Raw genomic sequence first — 20,357 nt, 5'->3', positions numbered from 1 at the left:
GTGAGCCACCGCGCTTGGCCTCCTCTGCCTCTTTCGATGCACTGTACACAAGCTGGTATTTATCTTAATATGTTGTTACTAATACATTGTTACTCATTGTTTACTTGGGAAGAAAAAACCGTAGCATTTATTTGCAGTCCAGAGGTGGAAGTTGTGACTCCAGCAACATAATCGTATGACAGCTTTAATGCTCACTTCTGAATTTCATTTGGGCCAAAAGCGTCGTTCTGTGGTTCGAGCACTTAATGATTAATGGAGCTCTAGAGGGACTTACCAGAGGGCAAGGATTGAAGGTTTAACGGTTGTTACATCTCCAGATTCTAAAATGGATCCATCGCTGTGGTTCTGTACCTGCCTGTCGGTGCTCACACTCTGTCCAGTAGAGATGACTTGGGTCTTCTGCTTGGAGATGTGACATGTTCTGGAGCGTCTTTTCCCTTTTCCTCTCCTCCGCTTCTCCTACTGGCTGCCCTTGGTGCAGGCGAATCCAGGGCCTCATCACTCAGCCAGCTGGCTCACCACATCATCGTCCAGCATTGTCAGGAGGCACCGGTGGAACAGAGCCCTACAAGGCAGGGTTTCAGATTGAACATGAAAAGGACGCCATTGTGGAGTGTCGGAGTCGTGTGTGTGATGAGTGAAGTGCTTTTATGGGGCAAAATACAAGGAACCAGGTCCCCCCGGGGTCCCGAGAGGGCAAGTTGACACTTGGCACCTCCACCTGGCAACCCACAGAAACTCAGCATTAGGCTGTTTCTCACAGTATCATTACAGGTACAGGGGTCTGGCTTAATTGGCCCCTTGACGCCATCAACCTTAGGTTGCAGATCAAGAGGCCAGATACCGATGAATCTGAACTTTAGAACATGGCCTGTGAACAGTGTGACTTCAGGTTTTTAGAAAGCCGAGACCATGCTTGTGAGGGTCTCCCTTTGACAGCATTATTTGACAGGCTGTCCCTTTGACAGAGCATTATTCTTTTTCTAGAGTTTAAAAGGTGGCTGGGTATAGATTGAGAAAAGGGATTAGGGTAATTGTCTCTAGTTGCTTTAGACCTATCTTTTTAAACCATCTACTTTTTATGATAGGAGAAAGAATAGAATTCTTTTTTTTTTTTTTTTGAGTCGGAGTCTCGCTCTGCCGCGCAGGCTGGAGTGCAGTGGCCTGGCCGGATCTCTGCTCACTGCAAGCTCCGCCTCCCGGGTTCACGCCAAGGAATAGAATTCTTACGTGACTCTGGTTTTGTGTATTTTTTCTTTGTCGTGTTTGGTTTATGAAACATTTAATCGATGCTTCAGAACTTCCCTTCAGAGTCAGAACGGTCTGTCTCTCGGTACATCTTTCTTAGGGTGTTCTCTCTGTTGTTCAGTTCAGTGCCTCTGGAACTTTCCTGTGGGAAGCCTGCAACAGCATCTCCCCTGTTACACTGTTATAAAGGGATTTTTTTAAAAATAAAGCTGATCTAAAATCACAAAGAACTTTCTTTTTTAGATTAATAATTTCCTATGTTATTCCTGAAGCTAGGGATTGTGTTTTGTTTACCGTGAATTTATAGCAAATGAAAGTAAAGAGAAAAGCAAGCCATGGACAGCATAATCTGGCTAATTTTTCTTAAATGGTCAGCTCAGCATTTATCTGTTAAAAGAGGGAGGGCATTTAATAGGCAGTTTTTAGCTGCAGGTTCAGCCAGACTCTGTTAGAAAAGTCAGTGGTTGCAGCGTGTCCCTGCTGTCAGGCACAGGGTTCGGCAGCAGGTCCTCTGGTACAGACCTCTGAGGATGGGAGGCCTCCGCGTTTGCTCCATGGGACGCTCTCCAGTCTGTATAGATTTTCTCAGGAAGATGGAGATGGAGATGGACATATTTTCTGGGGTCTAAGTAGCAGTGCCCTGATACTCTTCTTCCCGTATAGCCAGGAAAACAGCAGCAGCATCTCAATTCGTTTTGTGTCCAGAGGTTTCTCGAGTGGCATTAGTGCACTGGGCTTTAATTGGTGCTTCTGGGTTCTTTACAGCTCAGTCAGTAGTTTACATACGTTTGTATTAGATTTCTGTTCTGAAACCCACACTAAAAACCACACAGTTTCCTTTGAACACTGCCGTCTCTTTACCATTGTACACTGAGCCATATTCACATTTAAAGTATACCTTAAATACCCTGAAAGAGAGGGCTCACTTTGCCACAGCGCTCAGCATAGCTCTCCAGGTGGCTTTTCTTCCTGCTGGTGCCGTTCCCGTACGCCGTCTTTGCTGTCTAGAACGGTGGCACACCAGGACGGGAGAGGTGGATCTGTGGCCTTCAGGCTGTGAGGACCTCCGAGCACAGATAGGGTGTGGGCTCTACGTAGACCCTTGCGTTTGGGCCACTCGCACGGAGTCAGCTTGCGGGGCACGTTCCCAGGCCCACTCTGAATGTAAATGGTGGAGTTTGGTGTGGACGGGAGGGATGAAATGTGGAACATAAACACAGTAGAGATCAGCTAAACTTCGTAGGGTGGCACTAAAAATGATGTTTAGGCTGTTCAGTCTCTGCATATTGCTTTGCTGCAACCTTGAACCACATGGAGCTGTGTTCTGTAGACCACCTGGTTTTGTCCATCCGTGGGTGGAAGCAGATGCCCAGGCTGGGCACAGGAAGTTCCCAGGCGCTGAGGGAACCAGCCACCAGGAGCAGCCCACACATGACCCTCCCCCATGGCCTCGGCTCTCAGGGCCCCGGGTGGCTTTTCTTGAGCAGACCGTGTGGAATTGTGCCTTTCGCCAAAACAGCCGTTCTCAACTCGGCTCTTCGGGTGAGAGGTCGTTGTTTTTAGTGACTTTTGAGCTATACTTCACATACCATGAAGTTCACCCATTTTAAAGTATACAATTCAGTCATTTTTAATATATTCACAGAGCTGTACAACCATCACCTCAGTGGCTTGTAGAACATTTTATAATCCCCAGAAGAAACCCAGTACCCTCTGGCTGCCTCCCCAGCTCCCCAGTCCTAGGCAAGCACTCATTCTTCTGTCTCTGTAGATTTGCCGGTTCTGGGCCTTCACATAAATGGAATTATATGTAATATTTGGTCTTTCGTGACTGGCTTCTTTTGACTTAGCATAATGTTTTTGGGGATCATCCTTCTTTGTAGCATATGTCATTACTTCATTCCTCTTTACTGCCAAATACTCTGACTTGTATGGACAGACGGCGTTTGTTTCTCCATGCATCAGCTGATGGGCATGGAGGGCGTTTCCGCTGTTAACTGCTGTGAGCACGTGTGTGTAAGGTTCTGTGTGGACATATGCCTTCACTTCTCTTAGGCATATTCCTAGGAGTAGAATTGCTGGATTATGTGGGTAACCCTTGTTTAACCTTTTGAGAAACTGCCAGTGTGTTTGCTACTATGGCTAGACCATCTTCCATTTTCTCTAGCAGTGAGTATGGGTTCGGGCTCCGTCAGCACTTGTTATGGTCCGTCTTTGTGATTTTAGCCACCCTGTTGGGTGTGACTTGGACCCCACTGTCGTCGTCATTGCTTTTTTTTCCCCTGTTGACCATTTGCATATCTTCTTTGGAGGAAGGTCTAGTAAGTAAGACCTTTTGCTCATTTTTAAATTGGTTTGTCTTTGTATTACTGAGTTATAATAGTTCTTTATGTAGTCTAGATACAAGTTCCTTATCAAATACAATTTGCAAAATATTCTCTTATTCTTTGGGTTGTCTTTTCACTTTGATGATGGTATCCCTTGAGGTCTAAAGACTAACTTTTTTTTTTTTTTTTTTTGAGACGGGGTCTCGCTCTGTCGCCCAGGCTGGAGTGCAGTGGCCGGATCTCAGCTCACTGCAAGCTCCGCCTCCTGGGTTCCCGCCATTCTCCTGCCTCAGCCTCCCGAGTAGCTGGAACTACAGGCGCCCACCACCTTGTCCGGCTAGTTTTTCTTTTTCTTTTTTTGTATTTTTTAGTAGAGACGGGGTTTCACCGTGTTAGCCAGGATGGTCTCGATCTCCTGACCTCGTGAACTGCTCGTCTCGGCCTCCCAAAGTGCTGGGATTACAGACTTGAGCCACCGCGCCCGGCCTTAAAGATTTTAACTTTAATGAAGTCCAGTGTATCTCCTTTGTTTTGTTGAAAATCATTGCCAGGGTCATGAAAATTTATGCCTGTGTCTTTCCGAAAAGTTGTGTAGTTTCAGTTCTTTGGTCTCGAGTTTATTTTTAAGAGCCTGTTTCTCTAGCTCTTGAAGAGAAGGGTGTCCGAAGAAATGGCCACTGAGAAGAGAAGGGGAGGGACGCTGAGTGTCTTTCATGGATGGAACGTGGTTTGGCTGGAAGCTGGCGGGCTCAGGATGCCGCGTGGGTTTCTTCTCCTCCTTTAGGCCTCAGTGTGCGTGGCCCTTCTTAGGGAGCCCGTTCACTCCCTGCGCCTCATGCACCCTTTCCTGGCATTTGTCACCAACATGAGTCTACACTTGCTGGTTTACTGGATTTTTCTTAAACTTCCTACTGAACTGTAAGCCTCTAGAGGGCAAGTGCTTCTCTGTTTTAGTCACCATTTTATCCTCAATGCCCAGTCGACTGACTTGTTGGAGAATGATGTTTCCTGGATTTCATGTCTGACACAGCAAGGTGCTGGGAGAGAGTCAGCCATCCCTCAGACTTGGGGAGGCCCTCCAGGCTGAATTCACCTCCAGGGGAAGCGAGGGAAGGGGACACATGTCCCCAGAGCTTATCAGAGGGGGTAACCATGGTTATGGTTCTGGCATGTTTCACTGTTTCTGCCAGCAGTAAAAGTCCTTTTCAGCTGTGAGTTACATGTCAACAGATTGAAGAAAGAAGGTGGAGTGTATTGTTTTCTAATTTCAGAATTACATACTGAGATGGATAGCCATTCAGTGAGCAGTCTCAGTATGGAAGGAAGGCAAACTGTGCCTTATTTCAAAGTGAACCCCACGTGGGCTCCCATGTTGTACTTTTTGGAGCCTTTAATAGCACCACTGTTATTTAAACGAACCTATTTGGAGGAAAATAAGAAGCATTCCAAGTTTTCAAAAGTAGTTAAGATTTGTCCAAGACCACACAAGTGAGCAAGGTCGCCTCCTTTGTCATACTTGACGACAGTGTTTGATGCTTGTTGTCACTCTTGACCCTCACCATGATCTGCATGTGCATGTCGAGTGTGATGGCCCTGGCAGCACTTGAGATGCCCCCCATTTTGCACATTGCTGCTGCTTTCGCTCTAACCGGTGAGATGTAGACAAGAGCTGCAGGAACTGACGCCAGCAAGGGCAGTAAGAGCCGCCAATGCTTCATTTGTCCTCTTCACCCTGTGCCTAGGAATTGACTAACCTGGCTTTGTGACAGCAAATAAAGTAACTTTTAATTTCCTTTAGTTTAAAAAATAACATTCAGATTGCAGCCCTTCAGAAATAAGGAGCAGAAAAGGGTGAGAGAGAAAAGAAAAAAATGAAAACACAAATGTGGACAGCTCTCATGTTATCACCGCACAGCAAGAGGTTCTTTTCGTCCTTCCGTGAGACTGCGCAGGTCGACGGCCTCCACCGCTCCAGAAGCCCCCAGGGCAGTGCCCCACTGGAATGCCGTCTGCCTTGTGGCTGCTCTGCAGAGACCCCCCTTACCAGCCAGTCAGCCCACTGTAAAGCCAAGTTAAATCTAATTTAAGGACACAAATTGACAAAGCAGGTTTGTTTATTGCAGGGTAGACTTATTAACTTAGAAAAGCCATGAGCCCTGGTCTTTCTGTTTACAGAAATAAAATGGAACTCTAAATGAGGTTTAATGGGCTTCCCAGATCATGTTCCCTGGACAGATTTTTTTTTTCTTCTTCTTCAACAGTAAATTTGAAAATCAAAAGAACTGAAAAGAAAGGGGAGTGCTTCCTGTTATAAATAGGACTGGCGGCATTCTTCACAGCATTTTATAGCCTCTCACTGTGCATTATAATTTCAGAGTAGCTGAAAAGCATTCCAAGTTTTCAGAAGTGGTGCATTCACTCAGAAGCATTTATCAGGCATGTGCTGTGTGCGGGGCATTGGACAGGCCCAAAGATGGCCCAGAGGCCCACACGCTCCCCAGACTTGCATGATACGGCAAATAAATAGAACAGACTAGCGGAGAAGGACATGGCGGTGCAGAGAGCAGTGGGAGCTGGGAAGGCTGCGAGCCCAACTCTGAGAGTGGCCGGTGGGGGCACATTGGGAGCTGATCTCTGGGCTGCAGAGGTGAGCTGGGAGATGTGGGCGCGTCAGATCACTCAGAGTGAACCTGGGTCTGCTGGATGAGCTATGGCCACAGCAATGCCATCTAGGGTCACAGCAGATTTCCTTGTGCCCCTCTGTCTGCTGACCCCAGCATAACTTTCTTGTTAAAAGGCTGAAGGCTACTCGGACATACTTGAGACTTTGTAGTGTCATCAGAAGACGGACAGACAGTGAGCTGTAGTGTATGAACAGAAGGGCACCATGCCAGTAAATGCAACAGTGGCAAGCAGAGAGAAGGAAAAACCCAAAGTAATATACAGGTCAAGCCTCCCTTACCCAGGATGCTTGAGACCAGAAATGTTTCAGATTTCAGATTTTTTTTTCAGTTATTAGGATATTTGTATTATACTTAACTGGTTGTTTCCCAAATCTGAAAATCCAAACTCTGAAATGCTTCAATATCCCAAATTTTTTGAGTGCTGACATGACCTGCCCACGCCCCCCTCCCCCCGTGCGCGCACACACACACACGCACACACATGCACACACACAGACATGCACACACGCACACGCGTGCGCACACACAAAATGCTCACTGGAGCAGTTCAGATTTTGGATTTTTGAATTTGGGATACTGAATAAGTATCTGTATTGATTGTCACTGTTGGAAAGATCAAAATTGAATTTGACATGATTGGCTAGAATTTCATGTACACTGGATTCCGTATTTGTGTATAGTCATCTGCTTATAATTTTTAAATGTTTAAAAATAAAGCAAGGAAAGCAGCTACTAGAAGGAGCCCTATGTGCTTTTGTAAGCATGGTGACGAGCGTGCACCAAACTGAATCCTGGCTCCAGCACTGCCGTGGAAGACAGCGGGGGCCGTTCCTGTCTTTGGTCTTGATGGTCTTTGGTGGTGGCACTGCGGCTCCCGGAACGAAGTTGGGTGGACTGGCTGAGTTCTTAGAGCTCATCCGCTCTGTCTCGCGCCTGTAGCCACGTCTGTTCAGGCCCTCGTGGATGCTGCTGATTTTTCAGGCAGAGTGATTTTTTCTTTAAGACACTGGTTTTCAGACTCTGTCTCCACTATTGGGGTACTCTAAAGACATAGTACCCCTTTTTAATGAGTCTGATTCAGGATGAATGCCAGAGCATGTTTCTTTGTATAGGGGAATTTGACCTGCAGAGGGAGGAATAAGGCCCAGGGTGTGAGGACCAGCGTTTAGGAGCACCCCGGATTTTCTGGTGGGGCTGTGCTGAAGCTGGCCCACACCCACTCACAAGGCCATGGTTCACCTTTTGCCTCATCTCTGTGTTCAGCGACATGGTGTTGGTGGATGCTGGGGGGCAAACACCAGTGTACCACCGTGTATGCTGTACTCTGGGAGCCATAGCTTTGACACTCGTCTAGAGCAAGGATCAGCCAACCCCAGCCTGAGCCTCTGCAGCCCACTGCCTGTTCTTGTAAATAATGTTTTATCCAAAGGCAGCCATGCCATGCCCACGTATTTACATGTTATCTAAGGCTGCTTTGACCAAAAAGCCAAAAATGCTGAACATCTGGCTCTTGAAAGAAAAAATTTACCAGCCTGTCTTCTAGAGTTTACTAGGAATCTGGTTCTGAAACATGAAGATATCTTGGGTTAAAAAGTGATTAGGGGCCAGGCTCATACCTGTAATCCCAGCACTTTGGGAGGCTGAGCCCAGGAGTTTTTGTATTTTTTATAGAGTCAGGGTGCCACTGTTATCCAGGCGTAGTGGCACGCACCTGTAGTTCCAACTACTTGGGAGGCTGAGGTGGAAGGATCACTTGACCCCAGGATTTGGAAGCTGCAGTGTGCCACGATCATGCCATTGCACTGCAGCCAGAGCGGCAGAGTGAGACTCTGTCTTAAAAAAGATTATTTTTAAGAAGAGATTAGAGTGGTTCAAGTTCTAAGGAAGCTTCAGCAGCTTTTCTATTTCCAAGAAAAAAGCAATCAAATAAGGGGGAGCCCCCTTCACCATCTCCTAGTTAAAATTATGGACATACAGACGTGCCCATCGTCATGGGCCCTGTGTCCCGAATCGGAGATGTGGTTTCTGAGCGGCCCTCCTGGGCGTGTGCCGTTTTACTAGCGTTGCAGGAAGTCCGAGGAGCAGGCTTCCCTCCGCACTGTGTTTCTGAGCCTTCTGGAGTTCAGCTCCATGGAACCTCTTGGGCAGTGTGTGGTAAGTTTCCTGCAAAGGCAGAAGTGGCGTCTGGCTGGGGCTGAGGCTGGGGCAAGGCTCAGGGAGCCATCTTTACAAATGGTTTGCGAGATTCCCCGGTGCCTGTCCCTGGGAGACTCTTACTGCTCCTGGGACTCCCCTGCTCCCTCTGCTGTCCTGCTGCGAGTCTCAGACCCGGCCCAGGCTTTTCCTCAGCTATGTGGCTCCTGCCTCCTGTCTGGTGCCAGCCCAGCCTGTCTGTGGCGCTCCCTGCATGCTGGCGCTCTTCTAACCCCCATCCTGGGGAGCTGGAGCTGGAGTGGGGTCTGGTCAGAGCAGCTTGCCTGAGCCGACAAGGGTCCAGCCTGGAGCATCGGGCTCTGGAAGCCGAGCTGGTGTGCAGGTTTTCACCCTGTGGGGGAGTCAGGACACAGTAGGTCATGAAATCAATCTAGTAGGTCACCAAGCAGCATTTTAACAAAGAAGAGGCCAGGCGCGCTGGCTCACGCCTGTAATTCCAGCAGTTTGGGAGGCTGAGGTACGTGGACCATTTGAGGTTAGGAGTTCAAGACCAGCCGGGCCGACATGGTGAAACCCTGTCTCTACCAAAAATACAAAAAAACGAGCTGGGCCTGGTGGCACATGTCTGTGTTGCCAGCTACTCGGGAGGCTGAGGCAGGAGAATGGCGTGAACCCGGGAGGCAGAGGTTGCAGTGAGCCGAGATTGCGCCACTCACTCCAGCCTGGGCGACAGAGCGAGACTCCGTCTCAAAAAACAAAACGAAGAGAATAAAAATACCAGACTGCATTGCGTGTAGTGAGGGAAAGCGTTGGAAAAGAACACTTTGAATCCAGTGTGTGTCTGTATGTTCTACACATACACATTTGTGGATACGTCTGCACACATAAGGATGCGTACGTGTTTGTACTGACCATCCCTCTGCCCCGCACCATTTCCCAGAGCCTGTCGTGCAGTTGGCTGCCATGAACGTGCTTGGGATCAGTGAGCCCCATCCTCATAGCCAGCGTCTGTGTGTGCTTCCTTCCAAGTGCCTTTTGGATACCCAGACTGCATGTCTGCTCAGGCCTCCCAGGTGGCTCAGGCCTGTACCACAGACATACCCCGTTCTCCCTGTGGTGGTCTCTCACTGAGGTAGGGTCCACGATCCTGGAACCATTACTTGGATTCCTTGAGAATTTTAATTCTCTACGTCAGATGTGTGCCTACTGTGAATGGGCCTCCACATACCTGCCTTTCATTCTCACCCTGGATTCCAAGACCCTCCCACCTGCACCCAACCTCAAAGATCCAGTTGTGTGGAGCACTCCTGGGAGAACGTTGAAATCTTTGCTGTCATTACCCTGTGTTCATGGAGGCTTTGGAAACCTGAAAAGTGCTGCAGTCCCTTTCCAGCAGTGTAAATGGCACCTCTGTGTTAAACCACACCTGTACACTGAGGGAGGGCAGCACCCTCATTTTTTTCTGTTTAGCGTGTCCCATAAGCAGAAAACTTTGAAAAGCAGATTTTCAAAGTAATTTTTATTGGACTAAAGTATTCAGGAGTGCACACCTGTGTGTTGTGCAAGTCAGCTTCACTGTGAAGACATGGAAAGGATCCAGAGACCCAGATGCCCCTTCTTGCGAGAGCTGTGCTAATTTATTCCATATGTGAGCTCTGGCCCATTTCCGGCAGGCCAGCCAGGCCCAGGCCGCACCTGCTCTTCCCCCTCCCAGGCCACCTGCTTGTCTGCCACCCAGCGGCAGAGGGAAGAGATGAGCATGAGCAGATGAGCACGTCCTCAGTAGGCGAGGTGTCGGGTGCTTGAGAGGCTGGTACCAAGGCAGAGGCGTGGGTGCTGCAGGCGTCCAGGACCCTGTGCTCCTACTGCCACGGGCAGCTCTGGTCTCACTTCTCCATGCCATGTCCCTGTTTCCTTCTGCCGTCTTGTTCTTTCTCCATTTGCCCACTCTCCTTCCCTCCCACACCTACTTGATCTTTCCTCCCTCGCCCCGTTGGTCAGGGTCTGGGGTCTGGGTCTGTGTAAGGCTGAAATACGTGCCGACCCTAGGCTCTCGGTGATTCCTGGCATGCATTTGGAGTGACTTGATGAATTTTAGTCACAGTTTTAAAGGTCCTTAAATTTTTCAACTATATTTAAAAATGTGAATATTTAAAGTGTACCATTTGATTACTTCTGGCATATGTACCCATGAAACATTAAACATAAATGAAGAGAACTGAGAAGCTATAGGAAGAAGAAAATAGATAAACTCAACTGTATGCAATTAAGAAATACAAGCAAAACCACCATGAACAAAGTCAGAAAGACAGATTAACAAACCTGGAAAAAGCTGCAGTTTCATCAGAGACGAGCTAATTTCCCTAGTACTCAGAAACACTCAACAGATTAACTAGAAAAAGCCAGTGATCCAATAGGAAAAACATGGGAAAGAATATGAATAGACAGTTACTAGAAAGGATTTTATGCGCATGAAAAAAATGCTGGGGCGTGGTGACTCACGTCTATAATCCCAGCACTTTGGGAAATTTAAGGTGGGAGGATGGCTTGAGCCCAGGAGTTTGAGACCCACCTGGGCAGAGAGACCCCATTTCTGCAAAAAGTAATTTAAAAAAAAAATCAGCTGGGTGTGGTGGTACATGCCTGTAGTTGTAGCTACTTGGGAGGCTGAGGCCAAAGGATTGCTTGAGCCTGGGAGGTGGAGTCAGTGGTGAGCCACTGCAACCTGGATGACAGAACAAGACCCTACCTCAAACAAACAAACAAAAGAAAATAGCCATACTCAACTGGTAATAGAATGCCTAAGCTGCCCGACGGGGATGGGGGCTCTCTCACTGCTCCTGCAGGCTGGCAGCCCCTCCCAGGCTCTAGCTGTCTCTGTTCCAGAAACAGCCTCCCATCTCTTCAGGCCAGTGGGTAGCTACCACTTGCATGGTCTCTGGTACTTCACCGTACCTGGCTGGTGTCCATAATACTGTCCCCACCTTTCTAATTAGTCCCTTCCTCAAGTTCTCTCTTCATTAAAAAATGAAGGACCTCATGGACACCATTTTTCACTTATCAAAAGTTTGATGATTCAGTAGTGGTGATGGTACAGAAAGTGGGGTCTCACGTCGATTTTGGCAGGACTGTAAATTGCTACACCCTCATGGAAGGCAATTCAGCAGTCTCTCAAAGTGAAGACGTACACCCTGATCCGGACACCCCACAGCTGGGAAATAGCACACAGCTACTCTCGGGGCACGGGGTGACCGCACCTCGTGTTACATTGCATCAGAGGTGGCTTGTCTTCATGTTAGGATGTGAACAGTGTCTGTCTGTCAGGGTGTCGCTAATCATAGAAATATTTGGAGTATCATAGACGACCCTGCAACCATTAATACATGGAATGGGAAGTCTTCCTGCACTCAGGAGAATCATAAGTCAAGATATTCTATTAAATGTCAGTGTAATTGTATAAAGTAAATCTGTATTTTTATCAGGGTACAGAGGAATGCAATCCATGAAGTTATCTTTGTTAGAAGGAAAAGGAAAAACACATGGTGTGTAAAACACATTGACACAGTGGCCACCTCCACAGTAGGGACTGAAGACAGTCTCTGGGGACAGGGATGAGGGGAAGGCCTTACAGTATATTGTACATTAATCTAGAAAAGAATTCTAAAAAGCTGGGAAATAGAAATTGACTTGTTTGGGGGCGTGATTCATTTGCTGATCGATGTCTGTTTGGTTGGGTCTAAAATGAAAGTTACGTTTTTCCCCCATCCCTATCCCCAGCTGCACTTGGTCCAGTCTCCTAGGGAGCCAAGCCCTTACCCTGATTTCAGATTTAAAGCTCAGATCTCCAGTGCAGTCTAGGCTTGGGGTAGCCTGTGGCTGGGGAAGGGTCTGATCAGGTTCTCCTGCCGCCTTCCAGGCCTGGGGAGGCGTGAGGGAGGGACGCTCTTTCTTAGTAGGTCCCTCCGACCCTCCCAGCCGCTCACCGGCAGGCGGCCCCGTGTCCTTCGTGGCGAGCGGCCACAGCTGGCTGTCCCCCGGAGCCCGGGTCACGTGTTGCTCCTGCCAGCATCTGCTTTCCTGGGCACGGGGCGGCACCGTGCGGTGGCTCTGGGGGAACCTGGGCCAGCCTCCAGCACTCCCCGGCTCCCAGACAGGGTGGGAGCAGAGACGCAGACAGGGAGTGTGGCTTCAGCCCTGAACAGCAGACTCCTTCCTAATTGTGCGGAGAAGACAACTGCTGGGGTCCACAGGGAGGCCGGGCTCCCCCCAGGTGCTGTGGGGGGCTGGGGACCGGCAGAGACAGTGAGGGGTGCCCGCTGGTGCCAGGCACTGTCCTGGGAGCCTGCAGTGTTCCTGTTTATTTTTATTCTGACTGAGGAAATTACAGAAAGACACGTTGACCAGCCTCGTTAATAAATTCAGACCTCTAGACTGGACCGCTGTCCTCTGGCGGGCGCTGTGGAGCTCTGTGGCCCCGGCTCCCTGGCTGTAGGGCTTTCCTGCCTTCTCGCGCGGAGGAGCTTGGCGTAGGAGGGCGGAGCTTGGCGGAGGAGGGCGGAGCTTGGCGGAGGAGGGCGGAGCTTGGCGGAGGAGGGCGGAGCGTCCTTCACGACCGTGAAGCCCCTCGGTGGTCTGGAGACGGATCTTCTGTCAGGGCGCCGTCGGAAATACTGCCGGGCTTCAGTGAGGCGCATCATCCCCACTCCCTGTGGTGACGAATGGCATGTGAATTGGTCCTTGAGAGTTTGGGGGAGAAAAATAAGGATTTTCTTTGTTTCTCAAAGGAGCGAAGAGAAGTGAAGACTGCGCGTGAGCAGGAACTCTCCGGCCTGCCCGGCCTCCTGCAGCATTTCCGCGATGTCTTCTCAGCATCCTGTCGCCGAAATACTGACGTACACTTAGCTCTTTGTAATGAAAGGACTTGTTTTTGTCTTCTCTTTGTGGGGTGAGAAAGGGAGTGGGGCTGGGAGGCTGGGCTTGGTCTGTCCTTCCTGGTTGCTGTTAGCCTCCAGGGGTCACAAGCCTGGGTCTCTTATTAATCTTGACAACAAACTATTTCTAACAGTAAGAAAAGTGGAAATACTGACCTCAGATTCGCGGTGAAAGAGCGTCTTTCACCCGCCATCTCCTGGGCCTGCACCAGCTGTGGGCTGCGCTGCCTCCTGCCCCCGCCCCCACCGAGGGCCTTGTTCTACTAGGAAATAAGCCCCAGTTTATGCTTTGTTGTTTCTGTGTGTGTAAATAATATGAAGGAAAGCACAGAAAGAAAAGGAGAGGCGAAACCCTCCATTTTCACAATCAAATTTACACAGGTCCTTCAAGCTTTAGAATGACCGCGGTCGTGGTGGCGTGGCCAGATCAGGCAAGCATCGGTGGTTAGAACACTTAAAGAATACTTAGAAGCCGACAGGTCTCACCTAAGGGACCCTCCCTAAAAGCTGCCACAAGTAGGGTTTCTCTTGTGCCCTTAAGAAAATGAGGCTCGGCCGGGCGCGGTGGCTCAAGCCTGTAATCCCAGCACTTTGGGAGGCCGAGACGGGTGGATCACGAGGTCAGGAGATCGAGACCATCCTGGCTCACCCGGTGAAACCCCGTCTCTACTAAAAAATACAAAAAAACTAGCCGGGCGAGGTGGCGGGCGCCTGTAGTCCCAGCTACTCGGGAGGCTGAGGCCGGAGAATGGCGCAAACCCGGGAGGCGGAGCTTGCAGTGAGCTGAGATCCGGCCACTGCACTCCAGCCTGGGCGGCAGAGCGGGACTCCGTCTCAAAAAAAAAAAAAAGAAAAAAAGAAAATGAGGCTCTCTCCCTGAGTCTCAGAGCAGCAGCCCCTGTCCTCAGCTGTCCCTCCCGTCCATATGTGGCCATCTCCAGATCAGACCAGCTTGCCCGAAAGCCCCTTCCACCTTGGGTTGCTGGTGCCCGTCTTCACAAAGCTCACAGCAGATGACACCTCTGCTGGTGTGTGGACCTGGCAGAGGGCACATTAGGTGGCTGTGAGTTGGAAGAGAGATGAAGGATGGAGGCGTCCAAGGGACAGTTTGGGCATAGCTGGGCGCGGTTTCTTCCAGTGGCTTCCTCTGGCATGTGATGGTGAGCTGGCTTCTTTGAGCTCTGGTCACTTGTTGCTGTTGGGGAAGTGGAGGGCTCTTCCTTGTATAGTCTGGTGTTAATTTCTGATGGCTGTACAGGAAAGCACATTTTGTTGAAGGTGGAAAGATTTTGCCGCCCCGACCTCCTTCCCGTTTGCTCTGAGGGCAGAGGCTGTCAGCCCCTCCCAGAGGCCTGCCACTTCAGTTCTTCAAAGGGCCTGGCTGCCTCCAAGCCCGGGGCGGCCCAGCAGAATTCCTGAGTTAACACCGTCTCAGAGGGCACTGTGGCTTGGGGGAAGGATTCCTTCCAAAAGATTGGTTTCTCTCCTTCAATCTTAACTGTTTGCATGTGAACCTCTTTAGGGGAGATTAAAGGAGAGATCCGGCTAGGTCAGTGGATAATGATGTCCTTTACAGGGACCCTCGCCCAGATGTTGACGTTGCTCACATTTTATTATTGCCGCAAATATGTCACTGTAGAGTATCTCCCTCTTTCACAGTCAGTAAAAACAAGGCGTGATAGAAGGAGGCTTTTCTAAAATACATGAAATCTCTTCCATGGATGGCTGAGGTTGGTTCAGTAATGGAGTAAAAAATGGGCGAGTTGGTATAACTGAGAGGGCTTTGATGCAGCGGAAAAAGGCAGGGGACTGGATTCTGGGAAACAAATTGTAGGTGAATCTTCTTGTAGAGAATGAACCTGCAGCGCTGAGAGATGCCGCCTGCTCCGGGGTGTGGGGAATACCTTGTGCAGGGGGCTGTGCCCGTGTCCAGAGGGCGGCCGGGGCTGGCATCGGACTCTTCCGCTGTCTGGAGGTGCGAAGAGGGTGGGAGTGGGGGTTCCTTCCGAATTCCTGCAGGTGAGCTTCTGATGAAATCTATGTTTTACAGGAACGGCATCCACCTTTAGCTTGTGCGTTTGCAATACGTTGTGCAGACCTGCACGCTTGTGGGTACACAGCAGGAACTATCCACCTCAGGGGTGTCCTGGGCTCACTCCTTCCCCAGACTCTCAGAAGGGAGCACTGCCGCTTCCGGGGAATGGGAGAGCAGTGTCTCTGCCTCTTGCTGTGTCTGTCACAGATGAGCAGCACTGAGCCACATCTGCTGTGGGAACTTAGGGAGTGGTGGTTTGAAAGGGAACGCTGACTCTCAGCACCCTGCAGGAAGGGGCACCAGCAGCACGGTCGGAATGTGTGTGGAATTTCCTCGTTACGCTTTGCGTTTAGTATCTGTCATCTTGCAAAATCATGTTTAAAACAGTGAAACACCTGCTTTTCCCTCTGAAGTTGACTGGCAGCTGTAATTAGCACTGTGGTTTCTTTCTTTAAAAAGTAAACTGCGCAGTGGCTCACGCCTGTAATCCCAGCACTTTGGGAGGCTGGGGCGGGTGGCTCCTGAGGTCAGGAGATCGAGACCAGCCTGGCCAACATAGTGAAACCCCGTCTCTACAAAATTTAGCGAGGTGTGGTGGCGGCGCCTGTGATCCCAGCTACTCGGGAGGCTGAGGCAGGAGAATTGCTTGGACCCAGGAGGCGGAGGTTGCAGTGAGCCAGATCGTGCCATTACACTCCAGCCTGGGTGACAGAGCGAGTCTCTTTCTCAAAGAAAATAAAAAGTAAAAAAAAAAAAAAAGAAAATGTAAGCCTAAGTGTGTCAACAATGCCAGTCCATTTGAAAGCACAGCTTTCTGGCATACAGAGGCTGCCGGTCACTGGGCCCGGCGGCTGGGGTGCCTGCCCTTGTGTTTCTCACTGGGCGTTCTCTTGTTCCTCCAGGTTCGCCATCGCTGGTGTGAACTCATTGTTAAGCACAAGTTCACAAAAGCCTACAAAAGTGTGGAGAGGTTCCTTCAGGAGGATCAGGTAGGTGTCATCTTGCAGCGGATGGGGGTTCGTTCGGTAAAGGCTGTCCCCTGCGCTTCACACAGGAACCCACGTTCTCAGTATCTCTTTCATAACAAATAAATAATCTGTCCCAGGGATGCTTAAGGACTGGTAGGATCTTACCTAACGCTGATACTTCTGAGCTGCTTTTTTCCTCTCTCAGTGTCTTTGAAGAATTGAGTTAGGCACCTTCAGTGCTGCCTTGTGGCCCACATGTCATCCGATGCTGCGTGCTCCCACTTCACGGCGTCTCCAGCACCTGCTGGGCCATGCTTGTCGCTTGGTGATGCCGTGCCGTAGATCCCTGATCAGTGGCCCTCATAGAAAGTACACGTGTGAGTCAGACTGGGAGAACCCTGACAGGACAGTCTCGGTCTGTACCTGCACCTGCTGTGCTGTGCTAGGCAGGTTTCCTTCCTGTGAGAGCTTTTCTCACTGTTCACCAGGGACAGCCGTCCCCTTCCTAGGAGCTCACAGGCAGTGCGTGTGCGGGAGCGGATCTGGGGAGACCTTCATCGGCTGCCTCTGATGTCCGCAGTTGGTCAGGTCACCAACAGGTGTGTCCTGTGACACGTCACGGCCTCCCACACCCACCCCATTTCCCCTCAGCCTCTGAGTGAGTGGCCTGCCAAGCGCTGTGGGTGGCAGCGTGGAGCTGCCTCAGGCTGGGGTGGAGAGTGGGAATGAGGCAGACAAAAGGTCTCAGTGTGGGGACAGCCAGTGAGGCCTGAGGCCTCATTATTCCCACAAAGAAAAGTACATGCCTTTGTACCAGAAGAAATGTCACATTTGCACAGCAGAGCAAGAGGTGTCTCGAAAAACATACCAGGGGTGTAAGGACAGAATTTAAGAGCAACTTTGAGGTCTCTTCTGAAGACCAGAAATCACTGCAGTATATTTAGAATCATGATCTTTGACAAATAAGGATCGCCATGTCTGGGCCTTTTTAGGTCAGCGCTTTTGAACCCTTCACTGCGGAGTTTAGCTCTCGCGCTGTCTTTGAGGCCCTTGGTTTAGTCGTTGAGTCGGAATGTGACTCACGGCGTAGCTAAGCCTGGCACGAGGGAGTAGGCAGATCCAGAGGGGTCCCTGGGTCTTCCAGAACGTCCTTGGCTATTTTAAAAATACAGGTGTGTTTGCAGCATCGTTCCCACGCAGCAGAGTTGGTGCGGGCTGCGGTACAGGGCCGCGGAGGAACGGGCGCGGGCGGGGCGGTGTCTGCAGGCCTTGTGATGTGTCTGCGGCTGCTCTGCGCTTGTTTCCCTGGCAGGTGAGGGACTTGCTGGGTGAACTCAGACCAGCCACTCCTAGGGACACACTTTGCAGGGCAGGAGTCCCGCGTCTCTGTCAGGCCACACAGGCCTTCCACGTGGTAATTCTGGGAGCCATCTCTGTCTCTGTTCAGAGCATTCCTGACACGGCCATCATGGTGGAAATGCTGGCTCATCGTTCTGTCACCAGCGAAATCATCGGAGTCTGTGGAGAGAATTGGGAGCTGAGGATTCCTTGGGGTTTTGAGAACCAGGAGGAGACAGGGAGTGCAGACTGCAGCTCCCAAAAGCACAGTCACCCCGCAGTCTCTGTCTTCTCTGGGGTCTTTGCAGTTTCTAGACCAGCAAGTGTGTGTGGAACAAGCACAGACTGAGGCCATGTGTGCGTGTATGTGTGTGGGTGCCCACGCCTTCGCCTGATGCCCTCTGGCCTCTGTGCCCTGCAGGCCATGGGCGTGTACCTCTATGGGGAGCTGATGGTGAGTGAGGACGCCAGACAGCAGCAGCTCGCCCGCAGGTGCTTCGAGCGGACCAGGGAGCAGATGGATAGGTCCTCAGCCCAGGTGGTGGCCGACATGTTATTTTAACAAGGTGATTCTTTCCCTTTCTTTTTCTGTCATTTAGTTCTAACCAGGTACTCCTCTTAGGAGCCAGCGAAATAAAAAAGCCGAATAGTTAGCCAAGACCACCCGCAGCATCAGTAGTTGGCTCCCTGGCCGGGGGCCTGGAGAGTAACTGGCCAAGTGGGTGCTGGGCTGGTATGGGAGCCCAGGGTCCCCGGAGCACCTCGTCTGACTGGGGCGGTCACCGGGAGGCACAGTGGTGCTCCTTGGCCCTATTTTGGCCACTTCAGGTTTTAAAATCTGTAGGAACAAAAATTGTCAGGGAACATCTTGAGTAGGTTTAGAGATGGAATGGGAAGCCTGGTGGAAGCGCCGGTCCAGTCTTCAAGGTCACGGCTCACACAGGAGTTTACGCGGCCACGTGACTCCAAAGCCTGGCTTCTGCGAGCAGATGTTTTCTTCTAGCCATGTGTGAGCTGGAGGTTCCTTGGGCTGTCCACGCCTGGTCATGGGCTGGCGGGAGGCTCTCTAGGCACAGGCACACACAGCACATGCACACACAGCACACGCAGCACACACAGGCATGCCCCACACAGAGCAGCCGCGGCGCACGCAGCACACACACCACACGCGGCATATGCGCTCCATGACCCTGTGTCTTGAGGGCAAGTCCTACTTTTTGCTTTGTTGTGTTGGAGCCGAATTTCTACCGTGGCTTATACTGGAGTTAGTTCTGGATTATTTAAATCACTTTCTTTGTTAACTGTGTCTGGAATTAACCTGTTAGATTTACTTCCTAGCAGTGAGTTGCTCAGTATGGGTTTCTACACTATTAAAGCAACCTCGCAGTGGTACGTGAAGTTTTGCCAGGACAACTGGGATTTCTTTTCTCTAACAGTCATTATCATTTCTGTGTCTGCTCCGTTTTGCTTCAATGTTTTATATGATATTAATAGGGGATGTCTAATTTTGTGTCTTTAAAAATACTTTATCAGATCTGAAGCATTTTTCATGTTACAGCTCTGTAATTTTTCATGGACATTGAATATTTGGTGTTGATATTCTTCGCTCAGTTTTGAACATTGAGTTTGCTTCTAATGTTTTGTGCTTATGAAAACCATTTCTGTGTAATGTGTTTAAGTAGCTTATTTATCTGAAAGAACTCTAATAATGAAAAGAAATAAAAAGTTTTTCCGAAGCATGATCATATTCCAGAAGAGTCAGGAACCACGTGTGCCAGGAAAGGGAAACGGGGAACGAACTACTGAGTGTCACGTAGCAAAATGCCTGCGGCAGACATGACCCGGCTCCCCTCCAGGACAGCCGGAGGCACACAGACTGCGCACTTACCTCACTGCCGGCCTCACATAGTCATCAGTATAAACAGTGTTTCTCTTTCATTTTGTTATTTCGTGGCATTTGTGTTACAGTGTGTGAAGCTACGAAGCCAGCTGGCCCTGTCGCCATTCCCGCCGGTTTGGGGCAGCACCGCGGGGCTCACCCTTTGCCGGTCTTTATGGGGGATTTTGGCCCAAGCAGGCAAAGGCGTCATCTTGGTCACAGGTCTCCCCTTTCCCCCCTCCCCGACATCTTTGTTCCTGTCCCTACCCCTCAAGTTGAATCCAGGGGTTGCCAGCCTCCCTCCCAGCCAGTTCCTGTGAGGAACAGTGGCCGGGGCTGCTCCCAGGGCAGCTAGAATCTGCCTGGAGAGAAGGGATCTTGTTCCCAAGGGTTAGAGGCAGTAAACTAACAGCAAGGACAGCTGCCTTTAGCAATTCTGTGTGTCACGTGCTTGGTCCCTGCATTTTTCATCAGTTCCAAAGCTGCACTGGCATTTTTATGGTCATCTCTTGAGTCCCTTTGATTCAAAAAATTATACCGCTAGGATGCCAACTAAATGAACAGCAAACAGAAACTCCACCTGTTTGCCTGTGTAACAGGCGTGAAGGTGGCCGTGTCACCGGCGTCCTTCCGCGGAAGCCCAGTGCGCGCAGACGGGGGCACGGGGCGGCGCTGCTCTCAGGTGCTCTGGCTGCTTGGGTTCCTGGCATGCTGATTTGTGACTTAAGATTAAAATCACATTGCCAGGGATTACCACGCAACCACGACCTTGGCTGCTGCTCCAGAAGTCGTG

At 50.2% G+C, this 20,357-nt stretch overlaps 1 protein-coding gene across 4 annotated transcripts in view; it reads left to right on the top strand.

Annotated features, from left to right (window-relative positions):
• AOPEP (aminopeptidase O (putative)) overlaps positions 1-20,357 on the top strand; it is a 380,108-nt gene that overhangs the window by 357,999 nt on the left and 1,752 nt on the right. For 3 of the 4 annotated variants that reach the window (XM_023185255.1, XM_023185257.1, XM_023185256.1), the window contains 2 exons: positions 16,282-16,368; positions 18,107-18,251. In XM_023185255.1, the coding sequence (XP_023041023.1) occupies positions 16,282-16,368; positions 18,107-18,247 (228 nt within the window). In that variant the 3' untranslated portion in view covers positions 18,248-18,251. Of the gene's footprint in view, positions 1-16,281; positions 16,369-17,794; positions 18,252-20,357 lie in introns of those variants that run through there. The other variant, XM_023185254.1, reaches the window with a different exon arrangement.

This window comes from Piliocolobus tephrosceles, chromosome 14 (assembly GCF_002776525.5).
Source record: "Piliocolobus tephrosceles isolate RC106 chromosome 14, ASM277652v3, whole genome shotgun sequence".
NCBI lineage: Eukaryota > Metazoa > Chordata > Mammalia > Primates > Cercopithecidae > Piliocolobus > Piliocolobus tephrosceles.
The sequence above is the reverse complement of the archived record's forward strand: the minus strand, read 5'-3'. Positions and strand labels throughout refer to the sequence as shown.